This window comes from Linepithema humile, chromosome 2, assembly GCF_040581485.1.
Source record: "Linepithema humile isolate Giens D197 chromosome 2, Lhum_UNIL_v1.0, whole genome shotgun sequence".
NCBI classification, from domain to species: Eukaryota; Metazoa; Arthropoda; class Insecta; order Hymenoptera; family Formicidae; genus Linepithema; species Linepithema humile.
The window spans coordinates 29,997,526-30,017,524 of NC_090129.1; the positions used below are offsets into that span (position 1 = coordinate 29,997,526).

The following is a 19,999-nucleotide window of genomic DNA, read 5'->3' on the forward strand; positions in this document are numbered from 1 at the left end:
CGAATATAATATCATATTATGAAAATTAGGTTACTGTAATTACAATATCTAATTTCACCATCGCTATTAAACTCAAAAATATTCATGCTTGCCATTTAACAATAACCGAGTGGAATATTCACTCTAATGGGGATCAATCTTGTGCTATAGAAATGTGTGATACATGAAAAATTATTAACCATTAAAAAGCAAACTGTCGATGAGCAAAAAAGAAAAAACTAGTTTTGGCTTATTAATATCTTACAAGCATAAATTCTTACACAAATGATATTCTTGTTACTGATCATAATTTTTTTTTTTATAATCTGATAGGTTGTGTCGTATTCATCACGCAGAAGGTCCGATCGAAAGAAATGCCCTGTATCGTGCGACTGCGCGAAGAAGCGCATCGGTACGATTCCCAGTTGGGGCGAGTCTAAGATCGAATTGAAAGTTGCGAGGATTCATATAGACGACGAACAGTGTATTTTGGGTCCAATGCCATTTCTTTGTTTCTGTTCTGTATTCCAGAGTGCATGATGGACGACGGGAGCGCCTGTGCCATCTTCTGGAAGTAGGAGGCACCGGTGGCGGCCGCTGAAGGTAACTTCGACTTCCAGGAGATAGCTAGCTTCCTTCCAGTACCTCTATTCTTCTTCTCCGCAAATCGGCAGAAAAGAGAAACTTTCCCCCCTTCGATGAAAAGAGAGATGAGAACAGAATATGGAAAAAGAAACGGCTCCACTGTACCCACCCGGTCCTCTCTCCCTCCTCTCTCCTCCCAATCACCGCCGTCACCGCTGATTCAGCCAGCACAGCCCGCCGCAAAGTTCATTTTGCCGCTCGCTAGTGTTTGAACCACCAAACTCCCAGCATTTCCTCACGAAACCGCTATTCCTTAGCCCGACTTAGTGCGGCCGGTATATATATCCATCCTCGGAGGAGGCTAAATTCGCACAAAGTGCACGGTGCTCGTCCAAATTCTCTCGCAAAACGTTTCGAGCTTCTACACGGCCGTCTCGGAGGCTTCCTACGTACACACGCGCGACTCATTAGGACTCTTGTGTACTGATCATACACTCAGAATGCAGCATTCTCAAATGTATGTATATCCGTGAACTCTCTTGATTGGCTGAAACAATTGGTTCGATCGATTGGACTCGTACGATGTGGAAAATGTGAAAAATTCCCTCGCTGACAAAATTTTCTCTGCTGAAAATTCAAAAGACGACGACGATTCGCACGCTCTTCGATCGCGCGCACTGCTTATCCGTGCCGTGAAAATGAAACTTGCTATTGGGCTCCTCTGTATCAGTCTCGTCATTCTCCCCTCTCATCCGTTTCTCTCATCCGGCACGACACGCATCGTTTTGCGCATACAGAAGGTATTATAGACAAAGTGTTGTGCGTAACCCACGTGCGTGACTGAAACCTGTAGCCGTAAACCTGTCGTTTCGTGTTTTTTTTGCTCTGTTTATTGCGCACCGCCGTTACATCACACTTAATTGAAGCCTCGTTACGACGGGGCGTGCGTGGTGTGGACGCTCTTAGAATTCTACAGACACCGGCACAATGGACCGAGCAGAGATGCAGAAATACATAAGAGAATCGCGGTCTTAGAGCGTCTACCGACCGTACGACAGCAACGAACCCCCACCCCCCTCTCCCCCTTGCTCTAAAGTGCCGAGTATATTGTACGTTTCTGAGCCCAAAGCCCCGTCGTCTTACCCCCCCGAACCCCCCCCCCCCCCCCGTCTGACCTCATATCCATATTCGTGTGGACGACCATCTTGATCGTATAAATTATATATATTATATATATCATATATATCATATATATCATATATATATATATACCGCTCTTTACAGCTATATATGACCATACAATAGTGGCTCGCTCGTTGGATGTGTTGTCTCGTTCGTTGTCGATGTGTTTTTTATCACCTCTGTACATATTTTCTGATTATGATGTGAGCTACATATTTATCTTATTGTATTACTTAGATTTGATTCTATATATAACAGTTTTATGATATATCCTTATTTCTCGACAATCAAACCAAATTGCTCTCCAACCAATCATCACTTCCGTTCCGCAATCATTCCGATTCATTTAACTTTACATTTTTCCGTGTTATCCTATTTATTGTAAATCTCGCACAGCCATGATCGTATATTATCGATATTACACGGGGATATTACATACATATACACATACATACGCTGAAAACACACACACACACACACACACAGTGCAGATATTTCTAACAAACTTATATTAATTGTTACGTTACTGTGTATTACGTTAATGTGTCAAAATTTTGTTTGTGACGTATAAATATTGTAATTATTTTGTGATAAATTTAACTTATACTGAAAATTGAAAATATTTTTCATAGCAACATTAAATTGTAAAACTCTTGATTTTAGATAAATACGTTGCATCCAGCTTAAAAACAAGCGATACAAAAATTTATCTTCAGAGATTACAATGACAAAAGATTCTTAATCGGATCTGAATACCGCTACAGCTACCGATAAGACTATATTTTAACTTAAAAGAAACATCTCTCGCGCGCTTCCACCCGTTACTTCTCATTTATCTTTCCGCGCGAAACTTAGAAATAGCTGCAGAACATAGTAAGCATTCAATGTTAAACTTCGTGTGGCGGTGATCCATCTCGAGGGTGCGCGTTACATTCGCTAAACAGCTAGCGGTTCAGCGGGATTGCTTTTACGTCCGTTAAGAAAATCAGAGGGACACGATTAACTCGACGCGGATCACCGTCGACGAGTATCAGCTACAATTGGGTCGCTTAATATCCTCTCTGATTTATCGCGATCCCCCGTTTGTCATCCGTTTTTCCGCATTGGTGCAGGTCGTAGATCAACATTCGTTGGATTATTTTCCTTACCTTTGTTATTATGATTTTCGTCATCCCACATCCCCCTTGGAATATCATTTCCACTGTTACATATGTATGTTACGTTGTTATCGGTTATAATATTTGTTTTCGTGATTGTTCTCGGGTTACTATCGTCGCACAGAAAACACACAGTATAACATACATACGTACATGTACAATACACTTGCGCGGTTCCCAGTGCTGTTTAGATGTACACGTTGACGAGTGTAATCGTGCGCGTGGAAGATACCGTACGCGTGCACACACGGATATGTTACGTTTTTATATATATTATATACATCTATATATTATATATACCCCTAACCTCCTTCCCTTTAGGATGGTGGATGCTGGTGTAACCGTGTAACTTTGTCGTTCTCGGTGTTAGCCGCAAGATCTCTTTAACGCCTATACAAACGCTTGGCCCGCACACGGAAACTGACTAACGCCATTCTTTCTTTTTTTTTCTCTGTCCCCTCCGTTTCGCAACGCGCCATCATCGACCCGCAGACAGAAAGCTGTTCGTTGGTATGCTCAGCAAGCAACAAACTGAAGACGATGTCCGACAGTTGTTTACTGCCTTCGGCACAATAGAGGAGTGCACCATCCTCCGTGGACCCGACGGAAGCAGCAGAGGTGAGTTTCTAACGTTAAAACAGCTTTTTTTCATATTAGAATACGCATGTGTTACACGCAATGGCATGTAGATAATCGGACTTTTTGCCAATCTTCTTCGCGATAGATAATATCGCAACAAGCATTCGACAATAATGCTTTCAAGTCTTTTTGTTTTGATGTTACACTCGTTGATGGAAATGCGAGAAAGGTTGGCGAAAGCATTGTGAGGGTGCACTGTGCGCGGCCGACGATTCGCTAGCGTAAAAAGTTGAAAGATCGCCGATAAAGGAATTTAAAAATAGCACGCTTCAGTCCCTAAGGGATTAAGCACGAAAACCATATTCTCTCTGGAGCTAAGTGTACCGTAACGTGGCGCGCGCGTTATATTTTTATGTCGCGGGATAAAAGCATAGGCGCATTGTCCATAAAAATACGGGCATCTGTGTAATTTTTAGCCGCAGGGCGGGATATTCGCGTCTCTCTTTTGCCGCACGATCGTTTTACGTCTTCGCCGCGCATTACTTTTTCCACCCGATTCGTGCAGTTTTAATCCCCTGAAAATCAGCCCGCGAGTGTAACAATCTAAAGCGAAAGCTTGCGTAATTTCAACGCTGCCGTTTCATCTTCTCGTTAGCGTGCTGAAACGAACTTTGCGATACACACAGGGTGTGTCGAGTATTTACCACACTTTTTAATAACGTTTCAACATTTGGCTTTAAATGTTTAAATCACAACAAAATGGCAAATTACATATTTATTGGAACAAAGTTTAACTGAAATTGAACACAAGGAACTCATGTTTGTTATTTACTCGCTCCCGTGAAACGAAACACTTCAAAGTCTTCTTTATATTTTTATCATGCAGAAGACCCATTGATAGCTTGACATTTTGTTGAAGAAAGGTCAATTCTAAAATAATCGAAGAAATAAAAAAGGAAAGTGTGGATAACCCTGAACACCCTGTACATCTACGAGAGCCGCGAAGCTCATAATCCGCGGCGTCTTCAGACGTTTTCATCGAACGATGAAGCGAGCAAAGAGACTCTCCGGAGCACCTGCTTTCCAAAGGGACGGAAGAGGGGAGGGAACGGACTCCGCGAAATTAATCACGAGATGAGGCAGCAAAAGGGAAGGGGGAGCGGTTATCTCAAAGGAAAGAAGGCAATTGCTTCGACCGGGCATTACGAGAAGGCAAAAAAAAAAAAGGGGGAGAGATGAGGCTTGTCTCGACCTCTGACGATGATGCACGACTAAGCCCAGACGGAAGGATATAATCGCGCCGGCATTTGAATATCCGCTCGCGCTGTAAACAGCGTATTGGGGGCGGGTGGGAGGCAAGGGACGGACGTAATTCGGTGCGCGGATAACCGACGATATAACGAAAAGTAGCTGCGTCGTAGTCGACGAGAGCAATAATTTCCGCTGAACGTGGCAGCGAAATTTAAATATTTTTATTCGAAAGCGAAGACCTCGGGATGCGTCGGCGAGCAATGAGGAGCGGACTAGCAACTAGTTACAGCGGGGAGAAGTGATCGAGGGAAATAGGAGGAAGTAAGACGTGGGACCGGCGGAGGAATGGGAAGAGGGAGAGAGTGAGAGAAGAGGAAGAAACAGGGCGAACCGAAGGGCGACCGGGAGAAATAAGGAAATGGGGAGGGGAACGCGGGTAGGCAGGCGCGAATGTAATTAAATTCCACTTTGAAGTGAAACTCACTTTCAGCAGTTAATAAGATTTTGATTCGCAGTCGGTGACGTAACGCAGCGCGCCCATCGTCTTTGGCAGGTAGGCGCCGCTCGCTCGCGATGATGAAGGGAGCGCAGGGCGGCGGGACAAGCGGAAGAGATGCGACGGAGGGGGACAGGGATGGCGGTCGCGAAGGAGGCGGCGGGAAGAAGAAACGGAAGTAGTACGCGAGAGAAGAGCTTTACAATGTGCGAAGTCTGTGCTCGTTCGCTTCCAGCAAAGACCAAGCGCTCTCCCCTTCTCCTCCCCCGTCCTCCCGCCCTCCTCCCGCCGTCCTACGCTCTTCCGTTGCGTCAGAGCTCCGGGTTCTTTGTCGAAAGCCAGGACGATGTTGCGCCGAGAGCTTTCCGAGCTCTTTAATTAAAATTACGCGAGCGCGCGCAGCGCGGCGACAGTTTCCAACCGGTAGTCGGTTTATCACGTGGAATGCATTCGCGATTACTCGCCGAGAGAGAGAGAGAGAGAGAGAGGGGGGAAATGCCAGGTATGTCGCCCCCGGGCCGATTACAATACCTTTGACAAAATGAAGCACGACGGGGTCTGGAAACGCAATCTCGAGCTTAATCTCCGCCTCACGAGTCTGACCTTCCCATCATTTCAGCGCGCGGGTCGATCGCGAGAACGACCGCGTTAGCACACGTGGCCTGCATCCGTTTTCCGCCGGATCTTCCCCGGAACGAGCGAGCGTTCCAATTCCGATCCTCCTCGCGCTTAGCACGCGCCGAGTTCTAATAACGAGATAATCCCACCGCAATCCCGACCGCGACATTCGTCCTTGGACATCGGTATCAGAACGAAAATAACGGGCGGGGATGGATGCGCCTGCCGCGGCAAGAGCCTGACTGCTTATTCCGCGCAACTCTAACCGCGCGGCACACCCCCCCCCCCCCTCCCCCCTGTCTCATCCCGAACGGAAACTTTCTCAACACGCTTCATCACCGCTCGCCGAGCCTCGGTCGAGTTTCATAACTAGCTAATCCGACCCGTAATAGAGAGATCAGGGAGAGCTGTACCTAAAGCGCGACCGTGTATATATATATATATATATGTATACATGTGTATATATGTATATATATATATATATATGTATCGTCACGCTGCGAGTCTACCGTCGGCGAAATTAGAGCGGGGAGGATGTCGTTTTGGTAACTCTTATTCTGGCGTCATCCGTCAGTAAAGCACAGGGATCAGTTACGTGTCGGGAGTGTAAGCGCACGCGGTCGGAATATATCCTCCTCGACGCGCACGTAACTCAAAACGCCAGTTTCGTCAACGCGACCCCGACCCTCCGATGAGTTATGACGCCTGAAAGTTATCAGCAAAAGTTATCGGCGAGCCCTCGGCCGCCCTTCGCTTCTGCCCGCCTAAACTTCTCTTATCGGATGGTGCCACCTATTTCGGAAGGTGGCGGAAGATTTCTCGGTAACGAGGAGCTTAAGAATGGAACTCGGATCGTCGAGTTAGAGAGACGCAATGTCGGTTCGTCGTTGTTGTCATCATCATCGTCGTCGGCGTCGTCGTCGTCGTCGTCGCCGTCGTCGAAGCGACGCACTGCGTTGTTTCCCCCTCGCAGCTTTCCCTGAAATACCCCGCCTTCGCCATCTCCCACGGGAGAGAGGAGAACGACGACGGAGATCTTCGTCCAATTATTTTTCCCTCGCTTCGAAACATTTCAACGCCACTTCAACGAACAAACTCGTTCTATTCTCGTTGCCGCGCAACCCTCCGCTGGAACAGCATCGCGTCACTTCTTCCCCGTTTCTCCCTCGTCCCCTCCTGTGTCGGTGGAGTTTTGCGGGCCCCGTCCCGCTCCCCCGTCCCCGCGCTCCCGATCCCAACCGGGGCCGCCCCTTAACGCGGACCGCAAGTTTCCACATTATTTCAATTGCGCGCGAACGGCAATAATTCACCCGCGCGCTAAGAAGATTATAAAATGTTTATGAATAATGGAACGCAGTATTATTTCTCGGAGAGCGTGGACCCTCTTCTGTATAAACCGCGGAAACGCGTGGGAGGGCACGCTCGTCGGGATAGCGCCGCTACGGGAGGTCTCCTCCTCCTCCTCCTCCAAACGACCGTGTATCCACGTGTACTCTTGTGTGCGCCACGATTGCGCAACCGTGTGCCGTAAACGCGATACGATTATTCAAACCGGGGAAACAATTCCGTGCATTAAGTCGTAATAACATTGCGCGCCGGTATTCCCGATCCTCTTTTGTCGCCGGGACTCGCGGAACACGGTATTTGGTGGTGCTCGCAGCTCTCTCCGGCCGCGCTAACTATCGGGGTGGCATTATGTAACATTTAACCCCCCGGGCACGGCAGAAGTACAATAGATCATGAGTTCGCGAGTTACTGCGCGAACAATGCAATTACGAGAAACATTATATCGTACGCTTTGGGATCTTACCTTAAGGGTCGTGGAGCCGGGGAGAGGAGAGGAGGAGTGCGCCGGATGTTAATTTACTCGGTTTTAACACCAAAGTACTAACGTATCGTCTATCGCGTTATTATAAACTAAAGGTGTCTGATGTGTCGCTGCGAACATATTCGGTGGCAAGTCCGTAAGTTTCTCTCGCGTTAAATGACTCGCGCGATAAATAACTTTCGATTGGAAAGACGCCTGAAAACAGTCCAAGTTTTTGCTGTTGGAGCAATTTGTTAAAAGTTCTACATCAATATGATTTTGTGGATGATAATAAATGCCATAATTGGAATTGCAGTGTTTTATCACCGCGATTTATCGTTGTAGCATTAATCAACGACGTTTAAATCGCCGCTTCGGTCTGCCGGTCAAAACATCACCGGCGCGGCGGCATTCGCGAATCATTTCCGATGATTTTCGATGGAGTTTCGTTTTTGACTGCGCGACGTAAAGAGATTGCGATGGTCGCGTTAACGATATTGCTGACGGGAAATATGACGAATCAATAATTTCCTCAACCTAGCATTTTATGACGGGGCATTAAACGAGCGATGGTTATCGGCGATTAATCGTTCGGCTGTCACTTGCACCGGCGCGCGTCCGCACTCGGTATGTATCGTGCCTTAATACGCGCCAACAATTTGCGTCCTTTATCTTCGGCACGCACACGGAGCGCGCCACCATTATTGTAGGCACGGCATATTGCCGTCGCCGGATTATGGGAAAAATACATCCCGTCACAGGTACCTCTCATTATCGTGAGGCTATAAACTTGTTCGTCCTCATTATCCTGCAGAACAGCGCGTTACAATTGTGCAGTTATCAAACGGTATTTTAACGATTCCACTTCGCGACGTAACGCAAATTATAGCATACAAGCGTGATGTTTTTCCACCATATTTTGAACGAAACCCTGTACAAGCACAAATATTAAATTTGCGAAAATAAAAGAAGTTTCGTGTATTGGCGAAAGATGGAAGATACCATGCAATAAACTTTAATATTGATAACATTAATCAAAAGAAGTATGATTTTAGGTGATTAATATAATTGCATGATATTTTTTCTCTCTCTAATATAATCATTTAATCAATATAGAGTGGTGGAAAGATAGCGCAGGAAGGGAGGCGAATAGAAAGACAAATATTGAAGTTTGACTATAATTTTAATTGTGCAATAGCTAGAGCGAGTACGTTTATTTGATATTTTCTATCGGCGCTCGCAATCGAAAGAGATGACCAATATTTCGCCATATTTACAGCGGTAAAAGCATCTTCTTCTCGGTATAAGCGTCGCCGCCACCTTGCCGTGAAGGAGGGTACTCTCGGGTGGAAGCTCTCAATATGTCCGACCTAATCCTCTCCCGGAGGACTCGGCGTCCCCTCTCGCGCTTTACTTTGCAATACGTACAAACATTTCGAGCCCAGCTGCGCCACGGGATTTAGGAGCTGAGCGATTAATAAATGCTCCGTACGACGAGCTGGCACCAGGACTCTCCGACAGCCACTCGACGAGGAGGCTGCCCGTGATTTACCGTCCGGACTCGCGTGTCTGCATCCAAGCCCCCTGCCGCTTCGTCTGGATTTTCGGTGATTTCGCGGCATCGTTATGATTTAGTGCCGCGCCCCGCTTGAAACATCGACGACGATCGGTCTTCCTCTTTCAACGTTCGAAAACTTACGGCAACCTAAGGAATGACTGACGGACGAATAAGACGTATTACAAAAGTAATTTTCGTCAATGTTTTCTTTAAGAAACATTACTTGTCCAATGTTAGTCTAATGAGTGCATCGTTCATGTACAATATATCTTTACACTTAATTAACGTTAATCATTTTCTGAAATGTTCTAAACTGGAAATAATGGTACATTTTTCAAATTTTTATTAATTTCTGATAGAATATTAAAAATAAATGAATACTAAAAATTAATGCTGTATGAAAATGATGTGGAGGGATTACTCTTATCATAATTTATCAATCAAAATGTATACTTTCATGACGCGCATACTTTATATAAACTTTTTGATACATTGAACTTTTGAAATATTTCAGCATTATAGAAGGAAATAAATTTTAAATCGTTTTAGTCAAATTTTTCAGTATAGCTTCACGCTGGAAATAATATGGAAAAACTTAAAAAAAGCGCATCTACAACCGCGATTTCGATATCATATCACGGATAATATTTTCGGAGGATCATTTTGATTTACTGGGCACACGTTTGATAAACAGCGTCGAAATCAATCATCGTCGGAGAAGAAGTAAATCCGCACGCCGACTGCATGATGTATTTAATGCATTGGGAGTTTCGACATCCGGCTCTGACCTGGGCAGCGCGCCGAAATCCCGCGCGCGAATCGTCGGTGGTGGGAATGGAATGGCGATATAAATAACGACTCGCGTGACTGATAGATTTATTTAAGTCGCGCGTTATATCACGGACTTTTCATTGAGGGATCGTCAAACCAGATCTCGCACCCCCTGGTCACGCGAGGCGTGCGAGACGCGATAAAGATCCGAACCGCGTCAGCCGAACCGCTCCCTTCGGCTGCAGCCTCGCTTTGTCAAATCCAACGAGATCAGGATCAAACGGGTCTTTCGGCAAGATATGCGTAATATACTGTAGGACGTAACCCTCGCATGTCTTTTTTTCGACGTGTGCTTTCTTTCCGCCATTACACGGGTAGAGTCGATTTTATCCCATCATTAGTATCGGAAAAGCTTTTAGAGCGATAAATATCTAAGCCAACAATAAATCGAACGAGAGCAGGAAAGAAAATTCAAGGATTTTTATAAAGCAAGCAAATTGAATATGCTTAAAAGCAACGCTCGCTGATATAAAAGTCGCTAGCGTTTACTTAATAAAAATAATACATGCATTATTAAACAGAAAATGTCATTTTTCTCGTGTAACTAGAAATATAGTTGCCGAAATGAAATCATTATCCGCACGTGAATGCGCACTGGTTAAAAATATCGCTGAATCCGGTCACGCGAATTACGCGAGGACGGGTTTCCGAGCCGCTCTCGCTCACGTTGCCGCTCACCGTGACACGGCGCGATCCCTATTGTGAGATTGCAAGCAACACCGGGAAGCAGCGTGTCTTTGTTGGCGTCGCCCGTGAAGCGGCATCAGGCACTATTGTGCGCATCGAGATTTACCGTCTTTATAATAATGCGATTACCATCTCGCGAAAGGCTACAGCGAAGCACACTGCAGGACGCCGTAAGATCCGCGCTGACAGTCCCCTCGCAGCTCCTTGCTCGCCACGTCAATATCCACCGCGGTATTACACGTTCTTCGTCAATATCCGCGAGCTTTTCACCGTGGCTCGTAGAAATGACGCGGGGGCGGTGGGGGGGGGGGTAGGGCGCGCGAGAGAGGATACCTCTTGGTCCCCTTCTGTTAGCTTCCATACGACGGCTTTTGCCCGTCAACCGTAAATACACCATATTGCCCATAAACCTTCGCATTCGTGCATTACCCATCCCGATTCGACGCTTCGTCCCTCCGCAACGGCGGCTCGTCGTTGTGTGTTATCGAATAACCGGTGGTGGGCGGCTTAACAGGCCGCTCTAAAGCAACGTCCTCCTTCCCTCTCTCGACTTCTCTCCGCGTTTCTGTCCAATCCCCCCTCGTAGGGCGCGCGCGTGTACGCTACGCCGCGATTCTGCGTTTCAAATATTGAAATCGTTTTCGAAAACTCGGCGTGAGTCCGCCGACGCGACTGCACATCTGTCATGAATCGTAAATCTCTCGATTTACCAGTCAGTGCATCGACGATTACAAAACGTCACGCCAGTAATACAGTTTCGCAATAATAATATATCGAGCAGATGTCGCGCCGCGAAATAATCCCGCGCGAGTTATCGCCGAATGTTTATGGGGTTCCCGTCGAATTTACGATGCCGCATCTCGATCGCAGAAGTCGCTCGACGTTGAATCCGACCCGCATTTGATTTCGTTTATAAAATTCCCTTAACGGGGACGTGTATAAAATTCCCTTAATGTTCACTAACGACGACGACTCTTCGCAGTATTATTAATGATTTACGTGAAATGTGCTGAACGATCGCAGGATAATAACTCATTGATATGAATTTATGATAGATAATATTAATACGAAGGTATAAGCGACGTACAATTATAGTTCCATGTCGTAAATTGAGGTAGCGAAAACATTGCGATATAATGGAAGGATAGTAAAAGACGACCTTAATGTTAAGTCTCGCAGAATTAGTGTAACGGTATTATTAATAATAATAATAATAACTGTCGTACCATATACCGAATGAGAGCCTGGCACAGCCGTTAAGAAGGAAACGACATTTTCATGGCTTTACAGACCTGGGCATTACAGGACCGCGTCGTAAAGCAACGTTGAAAATTTAATAATCCATTACTAGCCCCGTCGTCGTCGCGGTATGTCGTGATCATTGACGTCAAGGGCGGCCGTATTCGTAGCTGTAATTGCTGCAGTTTTGTAAAACAAGTTTTTTTTTCGCGAATAACGTACATGTTCATTAATGTGCGGTTTTATCGATAATACCGTTGTCGCAGTTATTGCCATACCATTACAGCAAACGCGACAATGTGCTATCAGCGTTGCGGAGCGACGCGAATGCGAAGCAAAAATTCGATGACGAGACAATAGCCGCGCGATTCCATCTTCTTACATTTTTCGCTTCTTTTATCCGATCCCGATCGTCACGATTTGTGACTTCTCGTTTGTACGTAGTCTCCGCTGTGGTCTTTTTAACAATGCGACACATCGATATTGTAGATCGTATTTTGTCATCTGAGCATTTTATTGTCCTTCGATTTACACTTTTGCACAATTTCCGATCTAGATTTTTCTGCGTAAATAAATCAAGTACAGAAAAATAAAAAAAAAAAATTTCTCACGGACGAAAAAAGTACCTAGACAAGTTAGTCATAATTTTTGTAGTGTAATTAATTAAAATACGATCGATTGATACGATGTTACATGTTTCGAAATGTGAAACTTTTTTATATTATTAATAAATAGAAGTCGCGACGTCGGATGACACAATTTTATCTTAAAAAAAATACCCGAGTTATCGATAATTACTTGTGATCATCTGTCATTTAACGGACTCATTTAACAGAGGTGTTCCTTAACTTATTTAATATCTCTCGTTATAGCTGCTTACATACAGATTGCTTATATACAGACACATCCCTTGCAACGACGCTTTATCGAAATCGTGTAACACAGTTACGAGTATCCGGGACATTGTTGTAACGATCCCACACTCGTCTCGCATTTTTACGCGATCCATAGACAACGATCGTAGCCGCGCGTACTTTTTTCTTTTTAAAGATCTGTACAGACCTTCGAGCGCGGTGAGGACCGTCGGAAATTCATAACGCGGCACACGCGCGCGGCACTAGAAATTTAATAATCCATCTCGTATCCTTCGCGTCGCGGGACGTGACCGTCGGCGGATGGCGTATGCGGCAACAACGACCACGTCGTAATCGTAACGAGAAATTTTACGGAGCCGCTCTTTCTCTCTCTTTCTCCCCCCCCCCCCCCCTCTCTCTCTCTCTCTCTCTCGCACCCTCCGCGCCGACCGGTTTATACCCGTCGTCTCCCTCGTTTCATCCGGCCGCCCGCGTTCGACCCCCCGCGCGCGCCAAAGTATCGACGCACCCTTCCGTCGTTCCCTTCGTCCCTCCCTCCCCTTCTTCTCTGCTGCGACCGATGCGCGCCCGATCCGCCAACCCTCGCTGTAATGCACTATGAAACTCGTAACGACGAGTCAGCCTATGTTTCTCACGTAATGGAAATACCGCTGCTTATCCGCGCGTTAAACGATTCAGCTACGGCTGGGTACATTACGCGCATCATTACGCTCACGGGCGGCCGAGGGGGGAAATGCACAGGGAGTGAGAGAGGTTTTGCTCTTCCTCCTTTTTTCTCGCGTTTCGCCGGCTCCGACGTGTTCGTTATTATCGACAGGTAAAGAGCGATAGATGAAGGACCTCGTAGGCGCGACGGAAACGGTCTTTGTAGTGGCTTATAACCCCGTTGCCCTCGGGATTATCGTCTTGCTCGACATCCAGGATTAACGATCACGCCAGATGACGCGTGGAGTAGTACTTGGCCGTGGCGAGCCGATCGAATCGGGATTCATACGCTCTACACGCACCAGTGTTTATTTCATATCTGGAAATTAGACCGCAGCACGCGTGACGTGAGAAATATGTCCTAATAATAAAGGTTCTGACGATAAAAGAACTTTTCTGCTTTCCGCGATTTCGTATCCCCCCCCCCCCCCTAATAACTGAACTATTTCTGCGACGTAGGAAATATTTGACCTGGATGTAATAACTGTTAAACTGCAAAGGCCGTCCTTAATGAGAGATATTCACTATATTCGTCATTATACCAAGTTATACAGTTAATCAAGAATTACGTTAAAAGTAGAGTCATTTGAATTCTACTACTGTAGCATCGTAATAATGTTATCCTCAATATCTACGTTATATCGTCCATAAAAAAACTGCAATTTCTAAAACCATCAAAATTCGGCTTTAACAGTTTTATTGCCCCGCGCGAAAAGAGACATTGCAATCATTTTGATGTAGTAATTAACAGATACATAAAAGTCATTTAAATTCTATTATAGTATCACAGTAATGTATTTTATTTGCATTATTTACGTTATATCGTACGTAAAAGAATTATTGCAATCTCTGAAAACCATCGAAACTCAACTCTAACAATTTTATTGTTTTGCATGAAAAAAAAAGAATATCGCAGTCATTTCAATAATAATTTATTGCGCCTCTGCGCAGTCGCTATTACTCCGTCAGCGGTTTCGCCAATCAGCCATTACCGATACAAATGGCATATCGCTCGCAGTTACCCGCTCGCTGTCGCGCGTATATAAGCAAGCGTATTGAAACAAACGCCATCGCGCGTAGGGAAAAGCCGAGCCGTCCGGATGATCAAACAGACGGAATTACTACGTACAAATCGTAGGACGCGGATGATTGGATTACTGCGCGCGCGGAAGAGGCGACGAGGGTGGCGGCGGCGAGAGGCGGGAGACGGGGGTGCGCGGGGACCGGACGGGGGTAAGGGGTTGGAAACGGTAACGCACAGGTAACGCCGGCTGCCGCCGCCGGTAGCCGCCAAAGTCGTACATATGTGTGTACGTGCGAGCACGCACGCACGCACGCACGCACGCACGCACGCACGCGTCATGCCGCGTGTGCGCGCGGCACAGTGCGTTTCGTAAATGCGCGTTAATCCGCCTACCGAGTACATTTGCGGCAGCGGCGGTACCCGCCCATCGAACCATCGAATTTTCGTTTCCTCCGTCAGGACCGCGGCGTGTGTTTGCCATTTACAACGAGAAAGCGTACATTGTATATTTGCCCGCTGATGTATATGGCGGTACAAGGGCCTGTGTGTGTGCGCGCGGCGGATCCGCGAGTACGCGTATCGACCGACGCGACGGCGGAGCCTTGGAGCGATTTTAACTTTTACCTGAACTTTACCTTGCGTTCACGGTGGCCGCCGACGAGACCTCGACGAGAAGCCAAGGGCGAATCGTGCGTAAAGCAAGTTTATTATCGCGATCGTACTCGGACTACGCGAGGGAAACACACCGCGGACGGATGCGCCTGAGATCCGCAAAACTCGTTTCGGCGCACCAAAGTTCGTCGAATTAGCACTCGCGTCATTCATCTTTCTCATATCAGCAGGGGATAAGGGGATCGAGAGAGATACGGATCTCAACCGCACGGCCGCGTGCGCTCGCATGCGTTCCGCATACGATAAAGGCCGATTTCGTAATCCCCCGAGGCTCGCAATAATTATAAAACTACAAGCGACGGCCGGCCGAACGACCCTCGGATCGAGCCCTGAAATCACTGCCCCGGAGCTTCGCTATTCATCCCTATATTTTTAGAGCCACGTTCGCGCTCTCTTCTCGTCCCCTTCGTCGAGTCTTTCTTTCATTTCGTCATCGTCTATTCGCGTTACATTTATTCCAATACGTTTTCTATATCGAGTGATCCTAAATTTGGATTCTGAAAATCGATTTTTCAAAAACCAGTATATGTGTTTTTATTTATCACCCGTATAGTTATAAGCATCCTTAGTTTTTTTTAGTTACAATTTTTGTTTTTTATTTTGTGTGGTAGAGAAATAAAATTGCTTTTATAATCGTGAAAATCTCATCTCACAAAATCGAGCAGAGCAGTTTCCCGTTTCGCGGGATTCGACGTTTCCTCTCTATTTACACGCGAAAATACATTCCACGTGCTTCCGGTTACCCGATTTGCGTTCTTCGATTCGAGTCAACAGTGATCTTTAATCGCGCATCGCGGATGCGGTGTCGGTGGGTATCAATGTTTGCTCGAAAAAAAAAGGAAAGAATCAACCGAGAGGCGAATTTATCAGTGTGCTCCGAAAATGGGGGCTGCGCGCCGGCTCCGATAAAGTATCCCGCTACGCAAATATTACCGACGCAGTATGTATACACGTCGACGGCGCCGATGATCCGAAAATGAAATTGATACGCGACAAGACGCGCGCCACGTCGTTTCGTAACTCGGCGATGAAATTGACACCCGGGCATTTTTCTCGCAATCTTATCTTCGAGCCGGAGGGGATATTAAAGCTCAGGGATTGGTCTCATAAAGCCTTGAGAATATCCCCGCGGATTTTTCTCGTTTTAACGCCGGGCAAACCGTCGGAACGAAATCGCGGCGCGCCATGAAAATCGCGGCCCGTGATTGCGTCGTGATTCTATTAGGCCGACGCGCGCTTTTCGCGCTGGCTCTCGCGTCCGGAAATTGTGTTTTTAATTCTGCTCGATAAATCAGCCGTGGCGCTAAACAAGTATTAACATTCCCGCGTGACCGGTAGCGAAACCGCGACGACCGGCCGCGGTTTGCGGCGGTTGCGGTTGGTCAGCGCAACTCGAAAAAAAAAAAAAAAAAAAAAGAAAGAGAAAGAGGAACCGCGAAAAAAAAGGACGACGGAATGGCGACGATTGGCGGATGGAGAAAGAACGGATCAAAGCTGAAACCTCTAATGCGATTAACGGACGTTAAATCGAAATGTTCCTTTCGGCGAACACTGACGTGTCGCCTCTTCGCAGAGAAACGTTTTTTTTTCTCCTGGCTTCTCCACGTCTTCTCCCGCTTTCTGTCTCCTGTCACCCTCTTGTCACTACATACCTGAACAATGTAACAAAGGCACGCGAAAGGGAGAAATCATATTCACCGCTTATTCGGCGAGGGGGCAAGTCGGAACGTTGCACGTCGACAAATTTGATTTGTCTGTCGGAGGGTGGGACGATATTATTTCGGGCTAAAGCGCGAGCGAAGTGCCTCGAGGGTCGCGATGAAAGATCAATATTCGAAATCCGGATAATCGCACTATCATAGTAATCGGCACGGCCGAAATCGGCGTTTGATCGAGGTGCGTACACGAAAATATAACGCTGCCGCGCAACGGCTATCGCGATAATGGCCAGATCGCGCGTGTACAATGCGATACGCTTCGCGACTTGGAGAAACTTCAATATTTACCGCGTGCAATTACATCCGCTATCAGCAAATTCTATTTTGACTTGAAGTTTCTCGTGTTCGAGTTTAAGCACAAATATTGAATATGTTTAATGGATGCGCATTAAAATGTAGCTTGCGCAGAGCGCGAATGGTTTGCGGGATGCTCTATGAAATGAGTATCTCGAGTGAAGATCTAATCCACCAACACATGTGTTTGCCATTGATTCGGGAAATTCTCATTTTCGTGTATGCATTCAACAGATGTTCGTCATTAGCAATTCGTTTCCTATCTACGCGAAATTAAGACTTAATGAGATGAGAGAATTTCGAAACGGTATTCTTGCGAGAATATGTCTACTGAAATGTAGATTCAAAGACCGAAATTCAAGAATCTAGATAATTACATTGGCATAATAATTTCCGCGCGAATCTGCGCCTCGACAAATTAACGAATTCGACAGAATCGAACGGGAAGGAAAAATAAATAAATGGAAATCGATGAATAAATTATTTAAGAGCCGATCGTATGTAAATTCACGAAAGAGAGAGAGAGAGAGAGAAGGGGGGAGGGGAGAGTTAAAATTCCTCGTATTATAACTCGCAATGTATTTTAATTTCGCATTTCATAATGCAACGCTACTTTCGATTTGAATACCTCTGCGTAATCGACATATGAATACTTTTTAGTTATTATTTCGCTAATTAGCAATAAATACGCTTTTGCGTGGTTATTCGCTTTGGTACAATGATCCGTCGAGCGAATCCCATTTTCATTTTTACGCCGGGCGCGAGCAAGTCTCGTATGACGCGTAACCGAAATGTGTGTCGTAACGGGGTTGCGCGACAACGGTGTAGGGCGTTTCTATCGGTGTCGGATAACGGTGTACGCGCCGAGAGATTTATCGTTTATTGAAATTGTCACGGCATGGAGTGCGGCGCGATCACGGTTATTTCACATTATAGAACGACAGGCTCCCGCGGCACTGCCGCGGGGGGAATAGGCGCGCCGCCGCCGCCGACGACAGAGACGGTCCACTACGTGACGCGTTCGCGAATCGCGACATTAATACTAAACGCTTCTTTATTTTCTTTTACGCCCCTACCCGCCCCGATCCCAACCGCGACGTAGCGCCCGCGAATTTTAACGAGACCCACCCGGGCGACCCCCGTGAAAATTCTCGCCGCCCTTCCCGACAACGCCTCTCCTCCCCCGCTGCCCCGATTCTTCCCCCGGTCCCCGTATACGCTCTTACGAGTTCGCGCTCGGGTTTCCGCGCACGATTTACGTCGCGGAGCCGCCGCTTGCAAGCACGGCGGAGAATTTTATGACGACTTCGTGCAGTCTCTATATTCGAGTCCCTCCAATACGCGCCACCCCTCGAATTGATCACGTTTTTGGACGGTATATATATATATATATATATCCGTATGCGCGTATATATATATATATATATATATATATATATATATATATATATACTTCGCCGTCGCTGGAGAATATTGAGAGGGGCGGACAATCCGGCCTTCGGGCGATCGCCTGTTAAAGTCCGATGTCGGGTCAGTGATTTCAAGGCGCGCGCGACATGGAACGCATCTCGCCACTGCGATGAAAACGGCCTCATTCGTTTTTCTTTCGCCGCCGGACTTTTTTCGACAATATCAATCCCGCGATAATAACGAAATGGCAGAGGGACTCGGATTGACTAGAGTTTCTGCTCGATTAAGTAACAACATTTCCGCTGCGGAGTATTTTTCTCATAGCAAACCTAAAGAATTACGTTCGCGTTATTTTTGAAAACTCTCGCGATATCGCGCAATATTCTGCTCACAATGTCAGTATTCGACATCACTATTTTTTCAATAATATTTCATTGGTATTTTTAGTAATACATTTTCTCTAAAAAATATGATCTGATTGTTGTAATAAAAATACCTAAAAAAGAGCGATTTGATGCGAAAGATAGAAAGAATTAATTTCTTCCATTTTATGTATTATTAATCTTTGATGGTGGTAAAATGTAGCAGATGTTTTAGAAATTAGGGATAAGATTATTATCTCGTAGCACAACTTTATTGGAGTCGAGTGGAATTGAATTATTACGCCGTCACAAGATATAAAATCCATGTGTCATCTATCGCGAATATGCGAGTCGTTGAAGCTAAAAGCGTGTCTAATCCGTTTGCCGTGTTGAAAATAGAGGAACGCTATTTTTCGAGGTCAATGACACGTTTCCCGTCGATGGGACTTTAGGCATGAGGACGAAGGGCCGCCAAAAGGAAAATCAATGTGGCGAATGAGCTTCGAACATAGCTGCCTGCCGCACTATCCGCGTTGGGGTGACTAACGTTAGGGTGAATTCCATGCCACGTAAGCGCGTATACCGGGTGCCTCGGAAATGTAAATCATAATGTAAACTGCTCTATATATTTAGCCACTAATATTTCTTGTCGTGGTTATTTTACCAGAAGAAAGCTTTACAGAACGAGATAAAAAATTATCTCAAAAGTCTTTCATCTATAGCATATAAAATACTCAGTTGTCATTGATGTTATATTTATATTAAATAAGAGAGAGAGAGAGAGAGAGAGAGAGAGAGAGAGAAAGAGAGTTTTATCAATTTTATAGGAATGGGAGATTGTTTAAATTGTTCCCAATCTTTGTACATGTCAATATGATTGTGCAGATGTCGTAGATGTTGTCCAAATTTGCAGGCAATAAAATAATTTAACAACGTATTGATCCGCCTCAGTCAACATAACCAAATGCTT

General features: G+C 45.9%; 1 protein-coding gene across 24 annotated transcripts in view; it reads left to right on the forward strand.

Annotated features, from left to right (window-relative positions):
• The window catches only part of bru3 (bruno 3), a 546,305-nt gene that overhangs the window by 466,509 nt on the left and 59,797 nt on the right, over positions 1-19,999 (forward strand). For 14 of the 24 annotated variants that reach the window (XM_067349162.1, XM_067349163.1, XM_067349155.1 and 11 more), the window contains one exon: positions 3,396-3,521. The exons of 4 other annotated variants lie outside the window; for them this stretch is intronic. In XM_067349162.1, coding sequence (XP_067205263.1) covers positions 3,396-3,521 — 126 coding nt within the window. Of the gene's footprint in view, positions 1-370; positions 392-510; positions 583-619; positions 1,365-3,395; positions 3,522-19,999 lie in introns of those variants that run through there. 6 more of the 24 variants (XM_067349168.1, XM_067349167.1, XM_067349169.1 and 3 more) reach the window with 3 other exon arrangements.